Source organism: Diceros bicornis, chromosome 24 (genome assembly GCF_020826845.1).
Source record: "Diceros bicornis minor isolate mBicDic1 chromosome 24, mDicBic1.mat.cur, whole genome shotgun sequence".
NCBI lineage: Eukaryota > Metazoa > Chordata > Mammalia > Perissodactyla > Rhinocerotidae > Diceros > Diceros bicornis.
Window position 1 is genome coordinate 28151165 of NC_080763.1, and position 26797 is coordinate 28177961.

The following is a 26797-nucleotide window of genomic DNA, read 5'->3' on the forward strand; positions in this document are numbered from 1 at the left end:
GATTTCTGGACAGAAAATACATAGTAGCAGAAAAAATAGAACCACCATTTCCAAACTGAATAAAATTAGTTTACCATGATCTTGTAGTGACGCTGAGAAGTATTTTTTAATTTAACACAAGAAAACACAATGGATCCTGACAGTCCCTGCTGTGTGTAGTTAGGGATGTGACTGGGGACATTAATCTGTCAAGGCTCTGCTTGTAAGGGAGGGAGAGCTGAGTTTAACTAGTTTAAACCAAAAAAGAAGGAATGAAATGCAGCATCTGAGCAAGAAGGACACAGGCATAAAATGACAGTAAGCGGTACAAGGGCTTGACCCCAGCGAGCCTATTACTTGCACCACATCTTTAGTTGTTTTCTGAGTGTGGGCTTATTTCTCTGCTATCACAGTTTTCTCCTCTTGACATGGAATCTGATCTCTGACAGAGAAGGTTTATAACCTTTCAATACTATGTCCAAAGCATAAAAAGAAGTTCTCTCTCCTCTTTTGAGTTTGAAATTTTCAAACAAGACTCAGAATGGCCTAGGCTGGATCACATCTCTTGAAACAATCCATATGGTGAGGGAGAGTGAGCTGCCAGGGCAGGTCAGCCCCGGTTACACAGCCATGGGTCAGAAATAGGGTCCATTAGAACAAACAGGTGGATATGAGGCTAGGAAGTCAACCCAACTAGTATGTATTACAATTTGGCAACGTTAGCAGATGAAACAGAGAAGCGAGAAAAATGAAGTTAAAGCTACAGCTTTATGTGCTATGAAGCAAATTAACAGGCTGCAATGATAGAAATAAGGGAAGGGACCTGCTCAGACTGGGTAATGGAGCAAGGTCTCTCTGAGGAAATAACATTTAAACTAAGACCGAAAGCAGGAGGAGGCCAAAGCCATGTGCGCGGGGGATCTGAGGTGCAGGGGGAGCAGGAGGTACGAAGCGGAGGCAAAACAACAAGTGTGAACTTCGTGAGGCAGAAATGGGCTTGGCCATGTAAGAGGAACAAAAATAAGGCCAGTGTCAAATGTGTCGAGAACTTAACGCTCAAGTTGGGAGGAGAAATGGATGAGGCTGGAGAGCAGGCAGGAGCCAAAACAGGGGGGATGTTGCAAATCATGATAAAAAACTTGGATTTTTTTTTTCCTAACTGCCTGCGTTATTGAAAGGTTGAGTTAGGGTAGTAACATGGTATAATTTACGTTACAAAATAATTACTCCAGGCTGCTGAGTGGTGAATGACAGGTATGGGTCACAGCTGAATATGAATAAGGAGACAGAGTCGCTTCCTAGACTCCCAGTCAAGCCACATTTTACAAAAGAATCTCTTCTACAATATCCACGGATCCGAAGTCTTGTCACTTTACCTCCATGAGTTTCAATTTCCTCATTAATAACTCAGCAATAAAAATACCTTTCTTAAATGAAAGATTATCTGAGAAATTACGTAATGTGTTTAACACCATGATTGGCATGTGGTAGGTACTCAAAAAACATTAGGTCCTTTTTCATTTACTTTCCCTGTAGCTAATAAAAACCCTTCCAAATTCATTAAAAGGTGCTACATTTTGAAAAATAAAAAGCTAGAGCCAAACAACTTGGTCTAGGCAGTCGAAACAGTGCCTAAAATTCTGTAGTCTGAATGGAAAATAACCTTGACCTGAGCAAAATATTTACTAAGGTCTACACTCTAAACCAAAGACAATATAATCTGTATACTCCAAAAAAAATGAACTCTGTATTTAATAACAATCCATTCTTTACTGCAATCTATACAACACACAGAAAAATTTAGATAAAGAAGGTAAATAAATCTCTTTGAAATGTCCTTCCTTCTGATTTGCTAAAGTTATTTTTATCTACTACCCAGCTGCATAAATAATTGTTCTCTACCATCTGTTTTTAAACAGATGTATAGAAAATTGGAAAATTCAAAGAATCTAACCTATGCAAATCATTTCAATGATCTTTAATTCCTCTTCTTATATTCTGGTATGGTGGCTATAGTCTTGATTGTAAAATACCGTAAATCATTTTTAGACATAAAATAAATATTTTTTTCATCAATAGAATTAATATTAGACTATACGAGCTTCTGTTTACATTCATCATCTTGGACCTCCTAAAAAGTTCACAACAACCCTGGGAATCCTACTGCAGATGAATCTCTCATCAAAGGGATGATGAGATAAATCAACGGCCAATGCACAAGGTCTTCTACGGCTGTGCTGTCCAATACATTAGCCATGAACCACATGTGGCTACTAAGCATATGAAATTTGACTGGCTGGAACTGAGATGTGCTGCATGGGTAAAATGCACTCCAGATTTCAAAAGCTCGATATGAACAAGAAAGTAAAATATCTCAGTAATTTTTCATACTGATTATATGTTGAGATGATCATATTTAGGATATAATGGGTTACATAAAAAATATTACTAAAATTAACTTCACATTTTCTTTTTACCTTTCCTAATGTGGCTATAAGATAACTTTAAATTACATACGTAGTGCACATTTGCGTCTCAATGCTTTTGGACAACACTGTTCTATAATGTACATTTTTAATTAAATTAACTGTATAAATCTGTTATAGAACAAGTCAGGATATGAATAGATGAATAAATAAATAAGTGGATAAATAAAGTTCATGATACAATATCTCTGGTTAAATGATTTCACAATATTGCTTAATAATTGAGGGAAATGCTAAGTTTAAATAATTATGTAAATGTTAAAGTTAGTATTACATTTCATCTGATGAATAAACATGTATTAAATTAAATGCTTATGGGTCACATACTGTAATAGGTCATGGAACATCAATATATTTAAGACAAGTTCTATGCTCTCATATGGTTCATAGTTTCATAGAAGGATATAAACAATAAAACAAGTAAGTGCAATAAAATGTTTTTGGTGCTGTGAAAAAAGCATCTAATAATTTTCTAAATGAAAGGTGGGGGGGGTATCTTGATTATTTCAGGATGGATAACGCTACTGGTATTTAGTGTTTGAAGACCAGGATAACCAAACCAATACTTCAATGTGTCAGGAGCATCCTGCACCACAAAGAACTGTCCAGTTCAAAATATTCATAGTGCCCCTCCTGAGAAACATCCAGTGTCATGTCACACTGTGGGCAGGATCGCTGCTGCAGAACACAACGCAGACACAGGAATTATATTCTAGTGCTGGTTCCTCAACACGGGTGATTCCAGAGCCAAATACTCAGAATCCATTCTAAGAGTGCAATCAACATCAGACTACACAAAACCATCTCTGTTCTTTGATGTATAAATATACACACACACACATAAACACATCACATACACTTATATATATGGTACGTGTGTCAATAATAACATATTTTGCCATTCTCAGTGAAGCATTTAATAGCTATGAAACAGAATTTCCATATATAAGCAAACAACTTCTCTTTAAAATTTTTGCCATTTACAAACATCTTTGTTACTGAAACAAGAATATCAATCTTGCCATTCTTATCTGATTCCCAATTCATAAATAAGCAAAGAAAGAGAGAGAAAAAAAAAACAAAACCCTTCTGTCATTTGTCAACAGAGAGGTCACTCTTTATTCCTTTTAACCCTTAGAAAGGCACTGCCACTCTAGAATGGTATGGTGAGCAAAAGATAGTCACTACTCGATACCAAATGTCAGGATCTTTGAAGGAAAAATGAGTCAAACTACTATAAATAGAAATTAAGGGATTCACTATTTGATAACAATAACTTATAAGTATGAAATCCATAAAAACGTCATACCTCAATATCAAAGCTGCTCATCTCTCCCACCCAAATCAAAGAAAGATCCTTTGAAGAACTGACATTCTAGAATCTTACACAGGCTTGAGGCAACAGAAATGTTTTAATCCATGCTTAACTCTAGGGTTGCAAAGCTATTTGCCTCAAAAATAAGGATATAGTACTCTTTTCAAAATGCCTTACTACATAACTTAATTACTTCTGTAAGAAGCAAAAACTTTGAACCATAAATTATGGAGGGAAATTTAGTATAATGGTGGAATAGTGTCCAAAAACTGATACCCTTTTTGCATTAAAATATTCAGGGCTAATTGTGATTTTAGCACTTGTTTTTATCCTTGCTTTGTTCATTGGCCAAACTTAAACACTTCTCATCTCCTTCAATGAAAAGTGGCGCTATTATGTTCCTGGAAGCATGAGCAGGGTTCCTCAAAGCCTAATTTTAAGGTCTTAATTGGCTGAGGCAATGGGAGACCATACAAAGCCCACTTCACAGAGAAGGGCAAGATTGCCAGGTCACTTGAGAACAGATGAAGAGCTAACTGGAAGCTATTGCTGAAATCTTACAGTGTTCTGGGAAGTTTTACCAAATAGTAACTTACACAGAATGGAACACAATCATCCATCATAACACAGAACCCAGAGAGGTTGAAGCCAGCTTGTAGAAACAGAACAATTAAAACAGAAACATTTATCTTCACTTAATAATTGTATTTCATAACAAACCAGGCAAACTCTTCGGAATTGGGTATTGTAATTGGTTCTGTGGTGTGTTGTTGATATCAAATATTTGGTTATATCTTCTCATAACCTCTAAGTCCCAGGAACCATGTACTCACACCTCAAGAGGGTTGTCACTTACTAACATTTTTGTTCACTTGGTACTACTGGACCTGTAGTCTACTTTTACCTTTCATCCATCCATCCATCCATTTACCCACCCAACATCTGTTGTGTGTTATGTGATAAAAGACACTCAAGACACTGAATACAATTATTTTGGCCCTCAAGCAGTTCATTATTATTTAACTAATAATTCATCAACCTATACACATTATAAAACATCCAATTTTGAATAATTTTAAGTAAATTAATTCCTTTATCATCAACTCTACCAAAATAAACAAACAAAATCAAATAAGACCAATTTTTATTTGTGAAATTCAAGACTAGGGAAAAAAGAAAAGTTAAAGGTCTAGAATTAACCTACAAAAAACTTTTAAATTTTTTTATGTGCACATTAACAATCAAGACATATAATACAAAAATATATAAAATAATATTTTACTCTTTTGAGGTTAATAACAGTGAGAACTTACTACTGATTTCCATATACCCTCTAGTGCTTAATAGAAAGTTCAGATACTCCTCCTGAGATTTCAATAAGATGCTTACAAATTTGTTTTACTTTGCTGTTACAAAAAAAAAAAAATGAGAGGCTTAATATTTTTTTTCAGGATAGTTTCCCATGCAATTAATACTTTCTGGGGCTGGCCCGGTGGTTAAGTTTGGCACGCTCTGCTTTGGCGGCCTGAGGTTCACAGGTTCAGATCCTGGGCGTGGACCTACACCGCTCATCAAGCCATCCTGTGGCAGCATCCCACATGCAAAATAGAGGAAGATTGGCACAGATGTTAGCTCAGGCCAATCTTCCTCAAGCAAAAAAGAGGAAGACTGGTAACAGATGTTAGCTCAGGGCCAATCTTTCTTACCAAAAAAACAAACAAAAAAACCCTTTCTGATTATTTACTCTAGACTACCTACCCTAGTTGTTTTCTCCGTTTTTCATTCACTCATTGCTTTACTTAACAAGTATTTATTGAGTACCTACTATATGTTGCTGCAAAGTACAGGAAAAACCAAGGTGCCTGTTGCCATTCAGTTCTACCTCCACCTGCCTCTATTATACACCAAAGGTGCTTGGTTTATTTGTTTGTTTGTCTGCTCTATCAACAACTAGAATTCAATCCTTAAGTTCAGGTATACTCTATCTCATTCTTATTTTCCCAAGGCCTTTTACTGCAGAAAATCTAATCCTCCTTTATTTCTATTATCTACTCCAGACCACAAGTTCCCTCTTTCAAATTATCCCTAACATGAGTGACCCATAATTGTTGAAAATTGAATAAACAAGCAGGAAAAGTTCTATAATTCTAAGAATTATAATATGCTAGAATTTGGCACTAGAGGAAGTTCATGTTGATTAGAGGATATGCTAATTCACAATCAAAATTAAAATCTAAGAGAAAATATGCAACACTAAAAAAAAAAACTGGAAATCTTAAATGGTATTAATCCCAAACAATCAACTTATATGGAATAATCAGACATTGGTATTTTTCAGCTACATTTGCAGATCTTTAGAAATTACAAATGAGGCAAATGAGATCTTAAAAAACTATTGTTCCCGCAAAATAACTCTTCCCCAATAAATACTCTAACCATTCACTTATTCTGTTCCTTTACCTGGAATAAGAAAAGCGGAGAAGTAGTACAAGGTACTATGCATAAAAATAAATAAGAGCTCCTATAAGATCCTTTTTGTGGGCAATTAGCACAAATCTCCCCTTTTCCTTCTCAACCTTCAAATCCCCCAAAGGATAGGTGCTTTCTTCCTTCTCTTGCAGGTTAGAAACCAACAGACATCTCCTATCTCCTACTTCATATTACCATGACAGCTGTGGTGTGTCCGATTTAGCCAAAGCAACAAGTACTAATAATATCTAACTAGTAGGGAAACTTTCTAGTAACAAAAATCACAGAGAAAAACTTCTCTTTATGAGTGTTACCATAATCTACAATTTCTATTCCCTTCGGGCATTTCTAGTACTTCACAGTCACAGAAGAGAGAAGGAATGATCCCTTCAGTGGCTGTTTCTTTGGAAGCACCAAACCTACATGAAGAAAGGAACTCTAGAATCAACCAGAGCCACTCCATCGACAACTTTTCCCTTTTGCACAATCACAACTATATAATCCTTTTCATAGCTTTATATGTAGATTGTGTGTAAATCTTATCTGAATTAGAATTTTAAATTCTCTAAAAGTTAAGAGCATGTCTCTTTCACATACGGAACCCAATGGAACAACACACACTCCAAAGACACTAATGATCAGTCACTGAAAATGAGTCACTTTTGGCTTTCCTACGGCTTGTCTGAGCAAGACAAGCGTTTTCATTAGCGCAAATTGAACTGAACGAGAAAAAAGTAAACCGTACAGCCAAACGTGCATTATACAGCTATGAATCTCATTTAACACTTCTGCTCAGGTAATAATAAGAATAAATGGATATTTCAAGGAGAAGCGGCAAAAAAATAGGAAAAAAAGTGAGCACAGTTTAATGACTACATGCCAATTTTTTACAAAATGGACTTTGGGACTCAGAAGCTGAAAGGTGAATAAAATACTTGAGAACTAGAAATACAAAAGGAGGGAGGCATTTCAAGGTGCTCCTGGAGGAAAACTGAACCAAAGAAAGACCACATAAAAATTGCAAATGAAAAATAAACTAGAAATTTAGATGGAACTTGAGTTATGGAAAAATAGTAAGATGCTTAGTCACCAGGGCATGGTTATGGAGGCATGGAGATTGAAAGACCAATAGAATATCATCGCAAAGGAGTTCAGATTGTTTTACGTGGAGACATCCATTCAAGGCCAAACAATATTTATGTCTTGTCTACTAACAAACTTAGAGCAAGACACACAAAAATAAGGTTACAATTTGACCTAGGGGTGAGGGATTGTAAAGAAGTTAAGTAGTAGTGTACACGAATTTAAGATGGAATAAAGATCAATTTACAGTAAAGTAAAAATAAAAGAAAATCAATCAATAAAGAAGCTTTGCATGTAGAAGCCCCAGGAGGAAGTACAGATATCCTTCCCCGCTCACTCCAGATGTCAGAGGCAGCTACACAGAGGCAGAGCGAGCAAATCTTAAAGCAATCCTTTGCCAGAAAGTACATTTAAAATGTTTGCCCCATGGATTCCAAAAGGAAGAGGAAAAAGGGTACAGGTACACATTTCTATGGGAATTCTGTAAAAAGCATTAGTATTGAATTCAAACTCAAAGAGCAGACAGATATTCCAAATTCTTATTAACTCTTATTCTGAATGTATTTAGGTCAAAACTTTCATTCTCTCTTAAAAGTTGATTAAATTATTTCTTTGTCTGGATAGAAGAAGAGCAAAAAAAAGTGATAATTTTTAGATTTAAGTAGAAAATTAGTATAAACATATTTGCAGATATCACTATTGCAGAACAGTGTAACTGAAGTTGGCCAGAGTTGTATTTACTTTGATTTCCACCTGGTATGTAACCATATATTAACTAGTTATATTTTTCCTCTTTTAACAGCTTATTTTTTCAGCACAACTTTTACATGAATAATGTTTGCTTGGAAACGAGGTACTTCATTGAAACTGCATTCGCCTCTCCTCTTCTCCCTTAATAACACCATTATGATAGACATATTTAGTGAAATATTATGCGAATTGGTGTTTAGAGAGTATCTCTGAAGACATATTACACACAGCAGCCATTTTCTGTTCCCTGTACTGTCCTAAAAAACATTTTAACCTTACCATGAACAAAGATACAAATTAAAGAGGACCCATCGGAAGCCTCACTGATATGGATGAACAAGAGATTGTGTTACTTAGATACGCACTTCTGTGGAGTGTTCACATTAAATAGCCATAGCCACAAAGTGCCTGGAAAACAGGATCAGTCCCTCATTTAATGAGAGTCCACAATTTCAGTTAAAGAAAAAATTTAAAAAATAATGTCTGTATTTGTTCATAATCATTAGCATCTCACTGCAACTAAATCATACGACACAGATATCTGCCCTTCTGAAGATCTTCGAAGAAAGGACTCCTTCCAGATGTGCAGCTATGACATACAACTATCTACTGGGGCTTTGGGGAGAAAAAGGGAAAAAACGGAGGAGGATTGGCAATAGATGTTAGCTCAGGCCGGTCTTCCTCAGCAAAAAGAGGAGGACTGGCATGGATGTTAGCTCAGGGCTGATCTTCCTCACAAAAAAAAAAAAAAGAAAAAAGAAAACAAAAGGACTCCTTCCAACTGCCATAGACATTTTCATTTCTAGTAACCTCATGGTTTTAAAGTATTCTTATGTCTTAGCTAAATCCTTCCAGCTGCAGTTTACCTCCTTCTCAAGATGAAAGTACTTCTTTGTTAAGGTATATTGAGTCATTCTATAGTCAGAACAGCAGCAGGTAGAGAGAGATATAAACTTGAGGGCAACTGCTATTCAAGAAATTATGAACTATCACATACTAAAATGATGTGAAAGAAATCTTGGAAATATTACAACTATCACAAGGGAAGAGTTTATATCTAAACAGCAAACCTGACCATTTTTTCTGGATAAGCATTTCTAGTGGTTTAGTTGTTATGGTAGCCAAAAAGACAGATTCTGGCAGAGTAATTCTCTTTCTAACATTCTTAACAAAATCTGATCTCTTTACAACTTCAGGGAATAGATCCTAACAAAGTGAGGAAGGACAGATTGTTTCTAACTTGCAAAGCCTAGTGAAGTAGACCGAGTAGTGCTGGTTCATTTTGATATGTGATACGGTAGTAGGAACGCAAGCTCGAGTTTCACAAAGCCCTCTCCCATCTGTAACTCACTTTCCAATCTTATGAGAAACAGCCTACCCCCATTTGCCTCTCAGACTCAGCTGCTTGACTGTAAAATGGGATTAATAATCTCACATGGTTGTTTTAAGGATTAAATGAGATAATACACATGAAAACCTTAATATTAGCAAGCCCTCAAGAAATGTTAGATTCCTTCATTCCCCTAAGGCCATCTCAAAGACAATGAGGGTGAAGAGTTGAACATAAAGATCTAACATCACCTGTAGGGGACTGCAGTGAGGAATCTTTTCAAAGTGTGACGTGATTAAGAAATGAATTTTAAATACTAGAATACAAGGTAAAGCGTCTCAATAGGAAATAAAGCAAATCTGTAATCTCTCATGGTTGATGTGACGAACTGTTCGTCTAATCAAGGAAGAAGAATGTGTGTATCGAAGTCTTTCTAAATACAATTAGGAAGTACTTGAACGACTTTACTCTGGAAAGATAAATAGGAGAAGGATTCTCTTATTGCCAAGTATCCTAGTTTCAAAAGATAAAGTGAAAACAGCTTAGCTAATAAAAGACATCATCAGAATAGTTTGGTGGGGTAATTCTGAGTTAATACTTCATATTTGTTCCTGTGTCTTGAAGAAGCAGAAATAAGAATAAATCAATATTGATGTTTGTTTCCTTTTTGATCAGTAGAACAGACCTAAGTGTCTAGTGTAGCTATAGTAAGCAGGTATGGCTTCGGATGATGACACCATAGTAAATGGGATAAAGAGGCAGGAGGCTAAATCTGTGCTATCTATTTACCCATCTATCCAGCCATCCACCTGCCCACCTACCCAAACTTCCAGTAAGTATGTTTATTTCCCGCTTAAATATAAAACATAGTGACAGAGGCAATGGGAAAACAAGGGTCTATGAAACAAGAGATTCAAACTTAATATAAAAAGGTATACAAGCAGATACCTAGAGGAAAAAGCAGTAAATGGAAAATGCCATGTAATTATCTCCTAAAGTTTTAACAGTAATGGGGTCGTGAAAGGAAAAATGTCTGCTAGCACCGGTGATAACAAGGGTAGCGTTTTCATAGGAAGAGAGGGGAAAACGGTGGGGCTCCTGTAAGAGTACAAACTTTATTCGCAAAGCAGTGAGAAAGACACTGAAGGTTTCTGAGCTGAGGAGTCAGGGGCTTAAAGCTGTGTTTAATGAAGATTCATCTGGCAGAACTGATTAGAACAGCAGTTGTGTGCACGTGCACATGTGTGTGTTTTCTCCAAAGAAACGCTATTGGGTGGAGGTCAATTGTGGGGTGTGTTGCAAGTAATTTATTATAAAAAATATGAAACCAAAGTTTGAGAATGATTTACTTTTTTGTATTAATCTGAGCATATTCAAGGTTATTTCTAAAAGATGTCACCTTTACCAAATACTTTATTAAATAGCAGAGAAATGGATGGAGGATAGCTGGGGCCCAGGGAATGGAGTGTGCCTGCTTGGGAAAGTCATCTGTCCTGGGGGCTCTGGCAGGCTCACAGGCGAAGACCAGCCAAGAAGAAGGCAGAGACTAGAGGTAAAGAAGATCTTGCAAATAAGAAAGCTTCTGCAACCCTTGAAGATATGAAGCAATAAAGAGCTAAATAAGACAGAGGTAGTCTAAATAGAGAAAGAGGAGTAGATGTGCAAGAAATGACCAGGGAAAACTTTGTAAAGTCATTAGTTGCAGGGAACAAGAAAGTGAGAGAAAGTAACCTTTCTTTCAAATCATAAGTATAAGGATAGGTTTTAAATGCTCTCAGGAAAGCTTGCAAATTAATAAATTAAGAAAATTTTCCTTGGAGTTTCAAATTAAAATTTCATAGCTATAAGACAATATAAGCTTTATATACAATATGTTGCCATTTCACTATTTAAAAATATTTCCATTTTAAATTTCATGACATGCATATGTTTATTCTCACAACCACATCTGGCATCTAAAGCATTCTGGATCCCAACTTAATCAACAATAAAGAATAATCAAACTTCAAATACTTAGTCAAGAATTCAACCATAAATTAAAGTTTAATATCTACCAAAGGTACACCAGTCATCTGAAAATTGAGTCAACTGCAGCAAGAGAGATAATTTTATTAAATCAATTAGTGTATATCATTAGGTCAGCCACAATCTTTGTGTTTACACTTGAATTTCCTTATCTCAACATGCTCCAGCCAAGCTCTTTCCCACTTCAGCCCTTCACAAACACTGTTCCCTCTGGGAACAGCTGGGGCAACTCTGCCACCACTCTTTGCCTGGCTAATTCCTACTCAGACTTAGGTTCCCCATATGTATCACTTTCTAAGTGAGCCACGTCTCCCTCACTCCCTACTGCATGAAGTTGGATCCCCCATATGATCTTACAGCATAGTCTATACTCTTACATCCAAGGCCAACTTCTCCATTAAGCACAGGAGGCACAGTGTCTACGGCCAATGAAAATGTTTTCATTGTAATTTATTATAAAACCAGAAGAAAACATGAATATAATAATGAATATATGATAAAGCCAGCCTGGATTATATTCATCTTCATACCACCATAGTCAAAAATTTAATTATTTTATGGAGGAAGGGGCCCATGAAGGCAAAAGTGCCTAGGGACAACAAAAGTCATAACGTGTTCACAGTTACTTTGCAGTATTTCTACTAAAAAATGAAACCCTGTTTGTTTTTGTTTTTTGAAAGCTGGATGATAGTACCTATTTGGGGACTGATGAAATAATAAATTGCTTAAAGCACTTAAATAGAATTTGACACATAGCAATAAATGTTAGCTCTTATTACTATCTAAACAATAACTGGAGATGCTATTTGTTACATTGCTTGTAGAAAGATCAATATATACATTCCTCTTGAAGTTAGTTTTCAGAATAAGTTTGTTTCTCACTAGGAGTTTCCATGTTCTCTTTAACTAAGATGATAAGAACCATGTGACCCAACATGTATCCCTCTTAGGCATAAGATAATTCAGAGCTAAATTAAGTAATAAATCATAATAACTCATTCCAGGTTTTACTTCACACATTTTAAGAACTGTGTCAGTGCATTTCAAAGTTAATTTTACTAGACTAGACTGAAAGTAATATATGTATATTCCTAATTTTCTGACCAATTCCAAAGATGGGCACACGTTTTCAAAGAGGTTCAAGCAGGCCGGATAATTACTCAATATACAGAGAATCAAGTAGCAGAGAAACTATTACAAATCTCTAAGTTCATGATTTTATTGGTATACTAGTTTTCTATGGATGCTGCACCTATTTACAATACTAGTCTCCTCTTATCCATGGTTTCACTTTCTGTGGTTTCAGTTACCCAAGGTCAACTGTGGTCCCAAAATATTATATGGAAAATTACAGAAATAAACAATTTATAAGTTTTAAATTGTATGCCATTCTGAGTAGCATGATGAAATCTCTAGCCATTCTGCACCATCCCACCTGCGACATGAATCATCCCTTTGTCCAGCAAATCCATGCTGTATATGCTAACCTCCCATTAGTCACTTAGTGGCCGTCTCGGTTATCAGATCCACTGTTGTGGTATCGCAGTGCTTGTGTTCAAGTAACCCTTATTTTACTTAGTAATGGCCCCAAAGAACCACTAATCTCTTACTGTGCCTAATTTATAAATTAAACTTTATCATAGGTATATATGTATAGGAAAAACTATATATAGGGTTTGATATTCTCTGTGGTTTCAGGATACCACTGGGGGTCTTGGAATGTATCCAATTTCCTTGCCTTTCCCAACTTCTTAGAGGCTATCCACATTCCTTGGCTTGTGGCTTTCTTTCTCCATCTTCAAGGCTATCAATGGTAAGTTCGAATCACTTCGAATCAGTGTGACTTATATTGAATCACTCTGACTTCCTTTTCTGTTTCCTCTTTCACTTTTAAGAACCCTTATGATTACACAGGGCCCAAACAGATGGATAATCCAGAATAATCTCCCTATCTCAAAGCCCTTAATTTAATCATAACTACAAAATCTCTTTTGCCATGTAATGTAACATATTAACAGGTTCTGAGGATTAGGATGTGGACATCTTTGGTGGAGGCGGGCTGGCATTATTCTGCCTACCACAATTGATAACCATATGTACAAAACAAAACAGAAAAGATATAACTCAAAAGAACTCAAATATAGCAAAGATATGCTTTGAATTTAATGAAAGCTACTTGCTGACCTAAAAACTCATATCAAATCTATTTTAGCACATGCAACTTTATCTTATTTTTCTCCCTGAGTGAATTTCTGATTTAAATTCAAGTAGACCAGCTTTGTTGCACTCTGAAACAGCAGAAAACCATACAATCTATAAGAGGATAAAAAAAGAAAATCTAAGAATTGATTCACATAATATACTTAACATTTCTAGATTTCCCAGAATACACACACACATGCACGTATCCTATAATTTAGAAGAGAAAAAATGTAAACTTTAAATATCTGAACTCTCCATTCAATTAATACTTAACTGTTGTCAATTGAGTATGTTACTGGAGATATTGAAAATGGTTTTGTCTCTAAAATTAAGTTTCGCCAATATAAGTAGCATAAGCATTAGGCCCATTACACAGAGAGGAGGGCAGGCAGAGATACTTATAGCTAACTAAAGAATAATTAACCATAACTTTCCATTGCCAATCTATTCACTAACAGTATGAATGTCGATTGCATATTCAAAGGAAGTTGACACCTACACAGGTCTGTGTATCAGGAGCTCCAGGCATGTTATTAATTTATTTAATGCTGGTCTTAGGAATATTTAACCAATGGGGCTTAACTTCAATCCCTGTTGACCTGGGCTGGGTTTCAAATCATAACATAAAACACATGAGAAACAAAATTACTGTAATGAAACATATATAAGCAAAAACACAGATTAAGATTAAAACAAAATTCTGATTTGGCTCAAATAGTGGACATAATTAAAAACAAAAAACTACTGTAGCTTTTGAAAACAATTATGAAGAGAGCCTGAAAATACGAGGGAAAATGTAATTTCATATTAAACAAAATAATAGTTTAATGAGTTTAAATAATGTCCTTAATCTAGCAATTAAAATAATCTTTCATTACCTCTAAAGATCAACATCACTGAACTTTTGAACAAACTAGTGACAATGTAAAATAACATGCTAAACATACTTTAAAAAATTAACCAGAATCCAAATAAAGTAATCATATTACACTTAGAGATCATCCCCTAAACCAATAATTACACTCTAATATGTAATGGAAAAAATTGGTTCTAGACAACAATCTAGTATTTCTATAAGTGCCACGATTGTTAAACATTTTTTTAATGAGACAAACCAAAAAACTACTTAAAATGATGTGGAGGATAAGTAATAGATGAATGGATGATTGCTGGGAAAACTAAATCAGTAAATAAATAATGTACACACAAAACATAAATGATGCAATCCCACGTATAGACTACATGTTAGGAGGGATGCCTGTAGTTCACAAGTCCCTCCCTTGTTTCTGTTCCACAAATGAATTCTAAGAAGGTATCCTCTGTTTGGCCATCCACCAGCTGCAGAAGTGGTACAGAGATTCAGAGGAAAAGCAAGAAAAAACAGAGAAATCAGCTGAAAGGAGTTTCTCAGAACACTAGGAACAGTGAAACCAAAGGAAAAACCCTTTAAAAGTTGAGATCACCAGTGGTGGGGACAATCAGGTAGATGAGAACCCTTGGAAATGTACAGTGCTTTTTAGAGTCAATTCCGTAAATAGCACAGCAATTTTAGAACACTGAAAAAAAACTGCATCATATCTCTATTAGACAGTAAAAATACTCATTCTCAGAGTCATCTATAGGCCAGAATAATGAACGTATAATATACCAGATTCATCCCTAAGCTCACTAGAGCCCTTGGATATCACATGACAAGTGTTATCCTTTGGAAACAGCTTGCAAACAATATAGTCATGAGAAATGTTCTACAATCTGGCTTAAAACTCACAAAGCTTCTACTAAAACAGGTCTCTCAAAGTCTTACATGGCCAATCCAGTAGCTACCTCCCATTCCTTCCACCTTTTTCTCAAACAGGTATTGAGCATACACAAGGCAAAGATGAATTAAACTCAATTACAGATGTAGAGAAGCTAACAGTCAAAATAAGGAAATGACCACACAAAATATTTTGATGTGAAACTGCCAAAACTAGTAGTGTATTCAAAGTGCCAAAAAGGTAATGGAAGAAGAAATGCCTAACTCTTTTTGTCCTTGTTCTTTCAAGATTCATTTCTCCAACTTTACCTCTGACCTCATCCATTCTCATATCTTGTGGGATCCTGCTATATCGATTAACATTTCCTTCACCTGTTCAACCTCTCCCATTTCTGGATCCTTCTACTCAACATTTATAATCAAGCTTAAGCTTGTGTATGATCAGTAGCAAACAGAAAATAATGCTCTAAAAGTTATATTCATTCTACAATTAAGGACTGAAACTATGTTAGACATACACATAGTTTTAATATTCCTTACTTTTTTGATATTCAGATATTTAAAAAAAAATTTTCATGTTGTACTAGAGAGCTAACTCAAATCATAGCACAAAATGGGGCTAGAATTACTAACAATGTTATAGCAGTCCCAAATAAATCAGGGAGTTCTTGAGAATATTGTCATGAAATCAATAAAAATATAAATGGTTTAAATACTTTTTCTGTAAAATGTAACACATAACTAAAATACTAGGAAAGACAAATATTGTTACCTAATCCCAGAGTGTCATAAACAAAATATAAACCACTCTGGCTGAATTACTTAATCAACTTCTGCGAAATGTTTGCTGATCTGTCTTTTGGTTACGCAGAGTTTACTGTGATTTTTTTCACTAAAGATAAATATTATGGCCCCTCTATTAACTGTGTCCCTATAATGTTCTTTCATTCATTCACTCATTCACTTACTTATTCAACAAATATTTGACATATCTAATGTTGTGCCAGATCCCTTCTAGGCACTGGGGATATAGCATTGAACAAATCAAAACAAAAAAATCACTACCTTCACAGAATCTCTGTTCTAGTGGATACATTCAACTAAACACATTTCTCAATTGTGTGTCTTTCCAAAACTCATTGAGGCAAGAAATAAGATATTTCTGGGGCTGGCCCAGTGGCATAGTGGTTAGGTTCACAGACTCTGCTTCAGCAGCCCAGGGTTCGCAAGTTTGGATCCCAGGCACGGACCTACACACCACTTGTCAAGCCATGCTGAGGCGGCATCCCACATACAAAAATTAGGGGAAGACTGGCACAGATGTTAGCTCAGGGACAATCTTCCTCAAGCAAAAAGAGGAAGATTAGCAATAGATGTTAGCTCAGGGCCAATCTTCCTCACAAAAAGAAAGAAAGAAAGAAGATATTTTTGGGCCAGGACAGTCCTCTGAATGCTTGCCACACCCACAGTCATTGCTAAGGTAAGACTTAAAACTGCTGAACTGAAAGAAAAAAAAAACATAGGGCTATGATGCATCTTTTCCTCACTGCCTACTTCTTTGCTAAGGTACAGATGCTAACCCAAAACAAACAACCAACCAGTGCAATTAGTCCTCGGCTACAAAACTAGCACTTTCTGAAGTGGCTGGAGGACTGTTTCCCTTTTTCCACCACCAATTAGTACGTTCCCTTTTATTCAGAAAAGTTAACTCCATAACAAAGAGGCCTTGACAATGGCTTATTTCATCCTTACATGTCCATTCCCAATATGTGATATACAACAGGAAGGGATGGATTCAGGGAGTCGGAATCTACAGTGCATGCTGCTGAGAATTACTGTCTTTCTGTGCATTGTATTTATCATAGCATCAGCGTAGTAGGGAATTGGTGCAGATCTCACCTAATTCAACAAAGAAAAATGTGTGCCTACCCAGAACTGGAAATTGGGTAAGAAAACCAAATTTTATATTTAAGTGAAAGGAATTTCAGAGGCCATGTCAATTTCTAATTACTCCAGAAAGAAACACTAAATAGTCATAGTCACATCCAGAGTGCCTGGGAAGCAACACAGGTCCCTTGTTTAAATAAGAGTTCATAATTTCAGCTTAAGGAAAAATGAGAAAATTGCCTGCTATATTTGTTCATAATCATTAGAATTTCTAGAAAGAATGCAACCATATCACACTATACAGACGCCCCTCCTTCTGAAGATCTTTGAAAAAAGGAATTCTTCCAGCTTCCACATAAATTTTAGATTTTAGTAAACCTCATAGTTTCAATTCTTATAGAGGAATACTGGCACAGACAAGAGCAGTGGATTACCAGAATATTCAGAGGGCAGGCAGCAGTCAGTTTATTAAGAAATTATTAAAAATAACTACTTAGACAAGTTAAAATAGTCTCATACCTGAATGCCCTCAGCTGCAGTTTACATCTCTTTACTCTTGTCTTCATTGCTACTCACAACAACGAAGAATTTCTCAGTTAATAACTACTAAATTTCTAAGAGGTCATTGATATTAATGCTTTAATAGATTTCCTCTCCCTTTGGAACACTCCAGGTCAAACCCACAGGCCCAGAATAGCACAGCAAGCATAAGATAACTCAGAACTACAGATCTGGCAGCACTCACTGACAGAAACTCCTTGTACACGGGCCTTGGTTAACCTGGCACATGTCAGTTAACATCACATTAAATCAAATTAAAAATATGCATGCAAAGAATGGCAGTAATTCCAGCAAATAGGAAGTTTCTCTGTCATGTTTCACTTATAGATAGGTTAACCTTGTTCTACCTAACAGTTAAGGTTCTAATATGATGAAGAAATCAAATACAAACTTCTACAACAATTGACTTTGATACTTCAGAAATATCTAAATCTAATCATCAGTATTGCTGCCCTTCACCTCTTCTATATATACCATTGCAAACAAATGCTGGAGTAGGCAAGGAGAGATCATTAGGCAGATAAATCCTGTAAAGAATCTCTTCCTCCTCTCCATCTCATGGAAATCTCACTGCATTCTTCAAGATCTAAATCAAATGACATGTGCTGCTGAAAACCTCCCCATATGGGCCTCAACAGAAGTAATCAATACTCCCCTTTTCTCCAGGAACATGTGAACGTATTTATTTCATCCTACCTCCTAATACACATGTTTATGAGTCTCCAATTCTAATAGTCTTTGCTTGGTCTTCATTATTTATATAAAAGTTCTCATTATTTCTGAATCATGAGACAGCTAATACAACATCTTACACACGTAAGGCAAAAGATTACCATATCATTTCTCTGTTACAAAAGTTTGGGTCTTCCCAAGACCTTTTTCTTTAATTTGCAATTTTAAGAAATAGGTTAAAAAATGGGACCCCTCATTCTCTCCCACCAAATCAGCCCCAGCCCCTGACTTTCCTATTCTTCCCAATGGCAAAACCACTGAGACAATAGAGTCTCCTGTGAGTCTTCCTTCTTTCTCACTTACACTGTCCAATCTTTCACCAAGTCCTCCACAATACCTTTTGTATTTGTTGCCGCTACTAATGTCCTTCTTCAGTTCCTCTTTTGCTTTTATTGAGACTATTACAATAGGCTCCTAAAGGGATGTATTCAATCAATGCATAAGATACACAATCAATATTAAGATAAGCTCTAATAACACAGTTTCAAAATATATAAAGCAAAAAAAAACATGACACATGCACAGAAAAAACCTCAAATTAGTAGTTGGATATTTTAACAATCCTCTCTCAGTTACTTATAGAAGTAGACTAAATCAGTAGGGATACAGAAATCACCAGGGACATATAACACTGTGCTACAATTTAGGATAAGTGACATTTATAGAACATTTCACAACAAATGAAGAACATAACTTATTTTCAAGTGCACTTGGAAAATTCACCAGGATAGATCAGGAGGCCATAAAATAAGTCTCAATAAATTTCAAAGGATCAAAATCATGGAGAGTATGTTCCATGACCACAAGGGTATTAAGTTGGAAATCAATAATAAAATATCTAGAAAACTCTTCATATAATTAGAAATTAAGCAATACACTTCTTAAAAACTCATGGATCAAAGAATAAATCAAAGGGAAATATTTTTTCTTCCAACCAAATGATAACAAAGACACAACATAGCAAAATTTATGGAATGCACTTAAAGTATTGCTAAGATGGAAATTTATAACTTAAAATGCCTGTATTTGGAAAGAAAGGTATTAAAATAAAGCTTCCAACTTAAGAAGCCAGAAAAAGAGCAAATGACACACAAAGTAACTATAGTATAAGGAAGGAAATAAAAATAAGAGTAGAGATAAATAAGATATAAAAAAGACAAACAATAGAAAAAAATTAAAAAGTTATTTCTTTAAAAATATTAATAAAAGTAATAGAACCCTTAGCAAGACTTATAAAGAACAAAAGAGAGAAAACAAATTACCAATATCAGGAATGTAATAGGAGATATCAGTACAGATCTTATAAAAATAAAAATGATTAAAAAAGGAGATATGAAAAAAATTATGCCAAGAAACTTGACAACATAGATGAAATGGACAAATACCTTGAAAGGCATACACTAATATAACTGACCCAAGAAGAAACAGAAATTCTGAATAGCCATATATCTATTAAAAAATTTAGAGTCTGAAATTAAAAACCTTCCCCAAATGAAAACTATAGGCCCAGGAGGATTCGTTAACAAATTCTATCATACATTTTAAAAGAAATAATAGAAACTTTATGCAAATGCTTCCAAAAAATAAAAGGGAAAACACAACTCAACTTATTTTAAGAGGTCACTGTTGTACTAACATTCAAATTAGATAAAGACATTATAAGAAAAGAACCTACAGACCAATATTCCTCATGAACATAGATGCAAAAATTCTTAAACTATTAATAAATCAAATCTAGCCATATATAAAAGGAAAAATACATTTTGACAAAGTGGAATTTATCCCAGGAATGCAAAGTTAGTATAATATGTACTGGAGGTCCCAACTAGTTGATTAAGACAAGAAAAAAGGAGAAGCAAAACTGTCCTTATTTGCAGATGATGTGATCACATACAAGGAAAACTCTAAGTGCTAAGGAATCAAAAACAACAACAAAAAGCTACTAGAACTAATAAATAAGGTTGCAGAACACAAGGTTAATATACAAACAAAATCAATTGTATTTCTACATACTAGAAAAGAATGTTGGAAATTCAAATTTCAAAGTCATTTAATATAACACGATAAATCAGAAAAAATTAGGAATAAATTTCAAAAGGATGTTCAAGATCTGTTTGCTGAAAATTGCAAAACTTCCATAAGAAAAGTTAAAGATGACCTAAATAAATGGATAGATATACCATATTCATGGATTGGAAGATTCAATATTAAGATGTGCATTCTCCACAAATTAACCTATACATTCAACACAATGCTATCAAAACACTTTGATTCTAGGGTGATTGACAAGCGGACTCTAAGACGTATAAAAGAATTCAAATGCTCTATAGACACAAAACAAGCAATAAATTTTCATTAAATTCAAAAAGTAGAAATAAAAGCAATCACCTTGAGAGACTACAAACTTTATAGGCTTACCTTCTGAAGCTTTTATGAAAAAGCTGGGCATTTGCATATAATTATCTAGGTGCACAAACACTTTGTTCTTTTGGATTTCTCCCCACTGACAGCTTTATGCATTTATAATATACTATCGCCTTAATCCTTATACAAAGAAATTATATACAGAAATGATGACAATATTGATAATGTTTACCAAAAGGAAAACTGGGCTGTAATCTAGTGTTAATTAGTGAATAGTCCATAACATGTACAGAGACCATTATGGTGTTTTAGCTCTAAGTTCCATAATTAGATACTATTGTATTGCCATTTAAAAGAACACAAGGGCATCCTCTGACTTTTACTATCGGCACAGTTTACATCTTTCAATTGCACTAGGGCAGCTATGCTCAAAGGGTGGTTTGGGGATAATCCAAGACACCTTAATTATAATACTAAGACATTATTTGCCTTTTCACACTCAATTTCTCATAAATATAAAGTAGTTTTTCCAGAGGTTACATGATATGTAATATAATAGATTAAATGCAGAAGCAAAAATGAAAATGCAGCTGTTTTCTTTTACGACAGCAATTAAAGAGATTTACAAAAGTGCAAAACAATTTTGTCTTGGAAAAGAGTTGTATTTCATTAATTTTTATGTTAATATGTAATGGGTTTATAATTATTATTTTTAAGGAATAAATATTTTTTAAATTCTTAGTTTCAATTTTTAATATGGTAAGTTTTGATACACATAACGCACATTAATAAAATTTTTGAGAACTCAAAGAGCTTTTAAGAATGTAAAGTGGTCCTGAAAAAAAAAAAATTGAGAATCACTACACTATTGTAATAAACGATTTTTAAGTGATACATGTGGAGAAAATAATGCTTATAACTAAAATTAAAACTAAAAAATTTATTTTAAAAAGGATTACTATATGTTAATGTTTAGTTTTTCTTATTGGGACACTGTATTAAGCCTCTTTCTAGTTCTTAAATTAATAAAGTTCACCAATAAAGAAAAGGTCTAAAGCTAACACAACATAATTTACATATAGGATTCAATACATAATGCTGTTTTTCTTCTTCCCATCATGATGTATCTCTAGTAGAACCAAACAGAAAAGTAGTTTTCCAAGTCTCTTATCTAACTTTTAAAGTTAAGTATTGCCTACACATTAAACCGTGCCCCCTGCTCTCCCAAACTCTCCTTCTCTTACTTTATTGTTTTCACCATTGTGCTTATAACCTTCTAATATAATTCACCTATTTATCACATTTAGTTTCTGTCACCCCACTCAATGTAATGTAAGCTAAACAAAAGCAGGATTCTTTTCCGCTTTATCCACTGATGTATCTTCAGCACCTGTAACAGTGCCTAAGACAAAATAGGCACAAAATAAATATTTGTTGAATGAACTAATGGATATTTTACTGAAGTAAAATATAAATTTTGGCATTTTACCAGGGAAGAACAAACATGTCTTGCAAATTAAAATTTGCAAATGGCCAAGAGACACAAATGTGCACAGCAGGGATACAGCGCTGAAAGAAAAACTCTCAGGGTGGCACAGTTTTCTCTTCTGGACACAGAAATGAAGAAAGACAAAAAGACAAGAGACAAGGAAAGGAGACAGATTTGGAAATAATCTGAACTGGGGCAAGAGAAATAGGTTTTTTTCCAATCCTAGGATTCCATGAATATAAACAAAAAAAAATAAGAGTAAGAGCAGCTAACACACCTCTCTTCTCCCGATGTATTTCTTCCAGAAGCTGCTCCTGTCTTTCTATCTGTTCAAAGAGACATTGGAGCTCACATTCCTTGTTTTCGGTCATATTCTTGAGTTGTTGTCTGCACAGCATCAGCTGGTGCCGCAGACTTTTCTCTCTGTTTTCTCTCTCTTTCAGTTCCTCACAGAGCCACTGAAGTTTAGTCTAAAAAAATGACATTTACATCTAATTAAAAAAATCTAGAAAACAGTGACATTTCAAAACATAAGGAAAAAAAAAGTCATGATAATTTGAACAAAATATAGACAATAACTAACAAAGTTAAGCAAAATTTTAAAATATGTTTTAATTTCCATAACGGTTTATATCAAAGTTGGTACAAAATTTAAGCCATGATTTTCTTAGATTTTTATAAAATATTTGGTATACTCTATTATCTTTGGAAAGGTAATACTACAGAAAAGCTTGGCCTACTCAACTTCCAATGGTAACACAATTAATCCCTTAATTTGATACATAAGGCAGTCTAGTCCAAGTATTTGAAAAAAATCAAATACACCCTAGAACAGAACTAGAGATTTATTATAAAAGGGAGTTTTATTTAAGAGATAAAAAAAAGATAAAATTCCTAGTTTTGGTTCCCAAAAACGCATATACCCAGGAGTCCAGCTTATCAAGTAGAGACAGAGATTCTCTATAGTATGAGAGAGGTAAAGTCAGCATTTGCCCACATTTAAAAGACTAGGAAATTTAATCAAAGAAACTCTCTTTTTTCACAAACTCTAACCTCACCATCTTTATTATTTAGATATTTAAAGCAGGGATGAGAAAAGAAATCTTTCTTCCACCTTCAATATAACAGGATTTCAGTCAGGTCTTAGGACTTCCAAGTAAGGCTACCCTCCAAACTCTAGTTGATTTTACATCATCTAAAAGGTTTTCACCTCAATAAAAAGCAAAATAAGGGAAGCAGTGGACTAGAAGGGAAGATTAGTTTAAGCTAAGGGACAATTTCCCTGAATAGCACTTGTCTGTAAGCAAGAAAGTTCTAGGCCTCCAGAAGTCTAGGAAGTTCTCAGGACATGTCACAGTATATTAAAAGTAGCTGTGATAGAATAATTTAGCCTATGATGGAGTGGGACTGGGATATGGCCCCTAGACTGGGGGCTCCCCATATACATCAGCTTTCAAACATTCCTAGAGCTGAAAAAGAGGCACAGTTCCTTTGGTCAAAAGGTCTGTCTAACAGACGGTACCTCTGTGACATAGAACAAATATCATCATTAGTCAAATCATGAAAATGATACCAGCTCAAGACAAGGTTGACGTAAGGGAAGCCATATTGCAGAAAAGAAACCCTACTGTAACTTTGAATGACCTCTGACTAACCCAGCTAGATATGTACCCTCCAGGAGATCTAACTGCTCTGTAGATTTTACAACCCCTGCTTGTGCACGTACCTCCCAGCCGCAATAAGACGATAATTCTGTTCTTTTGAGTTCCTTAGGAATGTGATGACCCCTGAACAGACAGTCTATGCTGATAGCCATCATCAATGAAAACTGAAAGATCTGGTGTGGCGACTCCCAATCTGTAACACCAGAGGGTCAACATTCCTAACCCCCTCCCCTATAGCCCTATGGCCTATATAAATGCTGTAAGATTTTTTGCCCCTTAAGATGGTTCTTTTGGACAAAAGTCAGCCATCTTCCCTCTTGCTAGCAAGCTGTAATAAAATGCCCTTTCTCTGTCACTATCTTTCCTCTTGACAATTGGCTTTTGTCTTGTGGCAAGTAGATTGCGCCCTTTGTGTGGTAACAAAAAAAATTATACAAGGGGCCAGCCCAGTGGCGCAAGTGGTTAAGTGTGCGCGCTCTACTGTGGTGGCCTGGGGTTCGCTGGTTCAGATGCCGGGCACACACCAATGCACTGCTTGGCAAGCCATGCTGTGGCAGCATCCCATATAAAGTGGAGGAAGAGGCTCAGATGTTAGCCCAGGGCCAGTCTTCCTCAGCAAAAAGAGGAGGATTGGCAGATGTTAGCTCAGGGCCAATCTTCCTCACAAAAAAAATTATACGATAACATTGTAAGATGACTAATGTATAATATGTGAATGTGTTGGGTGAAGGGAAATCATGCTTGTAAAGCAAAACTTGGATCACATTTATTAATATAAACTCTCATCAAAAACAAAGGAGGGGGCCGGCCCTGTGGCTTAGCGGTTAAGTGCACGCACTCCGCTACTGGCGGCCCGGGTTCGGATCCCGGGTGCGCACCGACGCACCGCTTCTCCGGCCACGCTGAGGCCGCGTCCCACATACAGCAACTGGAGGGATATGCAGCTATGACACACAACTATCTACTGGGGCTTTGGGGGAAAAAATAAATAAATAAAATTAAAAAAAACAAAGGAGGGACTTCATAGAGGTTCTGCTTCCAGAATGATGGCATGAGTAGCTCTGCAGAACTGCTCTTCAATGAAATACCTATGACTGCTTAAAATTATTTTAAAAAAATAATTAAAGTCTCTAGAAATTCAGAAAGAAGACCATTCAGAAAATGAAGAAACATTTATTCAAGAAACTCTATGAAATCTCATTAAGAACAGCAAAATTCTGTGGCACTTGAGACAACATTGACTCTTACCCTCCCACCCTGTGTGTCCAAAGCACCGCTCCTCATTCCAGAAGAGTCCTGCCAAGAAGACAGAGCTCTCTCTTCCCCTAGTTCACAAAGTAGAGTCATATGCCATTTAACAATGGGGATACATTTTGAGAAATGTGTCATTAGGTGATTTTGTCACTGTGTGAACATCACAGAGTGTACTTACACAAACCTAGATAATATAGCTTACTACACACCTAGGCTATATGGTACTAATCTTACCGGACTACCATTGTATACGTGGTTCATCATTGGCAGAAACGTTATGTGGCACATTACTGGATATAGTATTGTGGCATAATAAGAAAGATATGTGGTCTTTGCCCCTGATTCCAGAAACAGAGCTCCTAAAGCCCTTAGAATTTCCAGAGTGGGGCCGGCCCTGTGGCTTAGCGGTTAAGTGCGCGCGCTCCCCTACTGGTGGCCCAGGTTCGGATCCCGGGCGTGCACCGACGCACTGCTTGTCTGGCCATGCTGAGGCAGTGCCCCACAAACAGCAGCTAGAAGGATGTGCAACTGTGATATACAACTACCTACTGGGGCTTTGGGGAGGAAAATAAAAAAAAAAAAGAATTTCCAGAGTGAGAGAAGTGTTGTTATTCATAACAAGCTCTTCTGATCACACCTGAGTTTACGCTAATGTGCTGGCTTAGGGTGGAGCCCTCAGATAGCCGCAGGATGGGGCAGGTGATTAGAAAGTTGTAATTTTCAGCCTCACTCATTGACCCTTAGGAAGGGGGGAAGGGGAGGCTGGAGATCAAGCTCTATAAAAACTCTTGAACAATGAGATTTGATGAGCTTCCAGGCTGGTGAACACATCCACATGTCAGGAGTGTGACACACTCTAAACTCCATAGGGACAGAAGCTCTTGTGCTCAGGACCGTTCGTGACCTTGCCCTATATACCTCTTCATCTGGCTGTTCATTTGTATCCTTGTACAATAGACTGGTAATAGTAAGTAAAGTATTTCCCTGAGATCTGTGAGCTGTTATACCAAATTATTGAACCCGAGGAGGAGGCCGTGGGAACTCTCAATTTGAGCCAGGTCAGATAGAAGTGGAAGTAACCTGGAGACCCACCACTTGTGACTGGCATCCAAAGTGGGAGGCAGTCTTATGGGACTGAGCCCTTAACGTGTGGGATCTGCACTAACTCTGGATAGTTAGCTTCAGAGTTGAATTAAATTGTGGGACACCTAGTTGGTGTCTGCAGAGAACTGGAGAATTACTTGGTGTGAATTACTCACACATTTGGAGTCAGAATTGTTGTGAGTAGAAGCAGATCATAATAGTAGGTATCTCAGTGGAAGGGCAGATCACTAGGATTCTTATCTTCACAGGTCTGATTTGCATTGGCTCAATTCCTGCAAGTGCAGTTTAGATGTTGGGAATTCCCTCCTCCTCCAAGCCCCTACTGATAGGGTTAGCCTCTGTACCTC

The 26797-nt window shown here is 35.9% G+C and overlaps 1 protein-coding gene across 10 annotated transcripts in view; it reads right to left on the reverse strand.

The window, feature by feature from the left end:
- CEP128 (centrosomal protein 128) overlaps positions 1-26797 on the reverse strand; it is a 393976-nt gene that overhangs the window by 205639 nt on the left and 161540 nt on the right. For all 10 annotated transcript variants that reach the window (XM_058567480.1, XM_058567475.1, XM_058567474.1 and 7 more), the window contains one exon: positions 22706-22898. In XM_058567480.1, coding sequence (XP_058423463.1) covers positions 22706-22898 — 193 coding nt within the window. The remainder of the gene's footprint in view (positions 1-22705; positions 22899-26797) is intronic.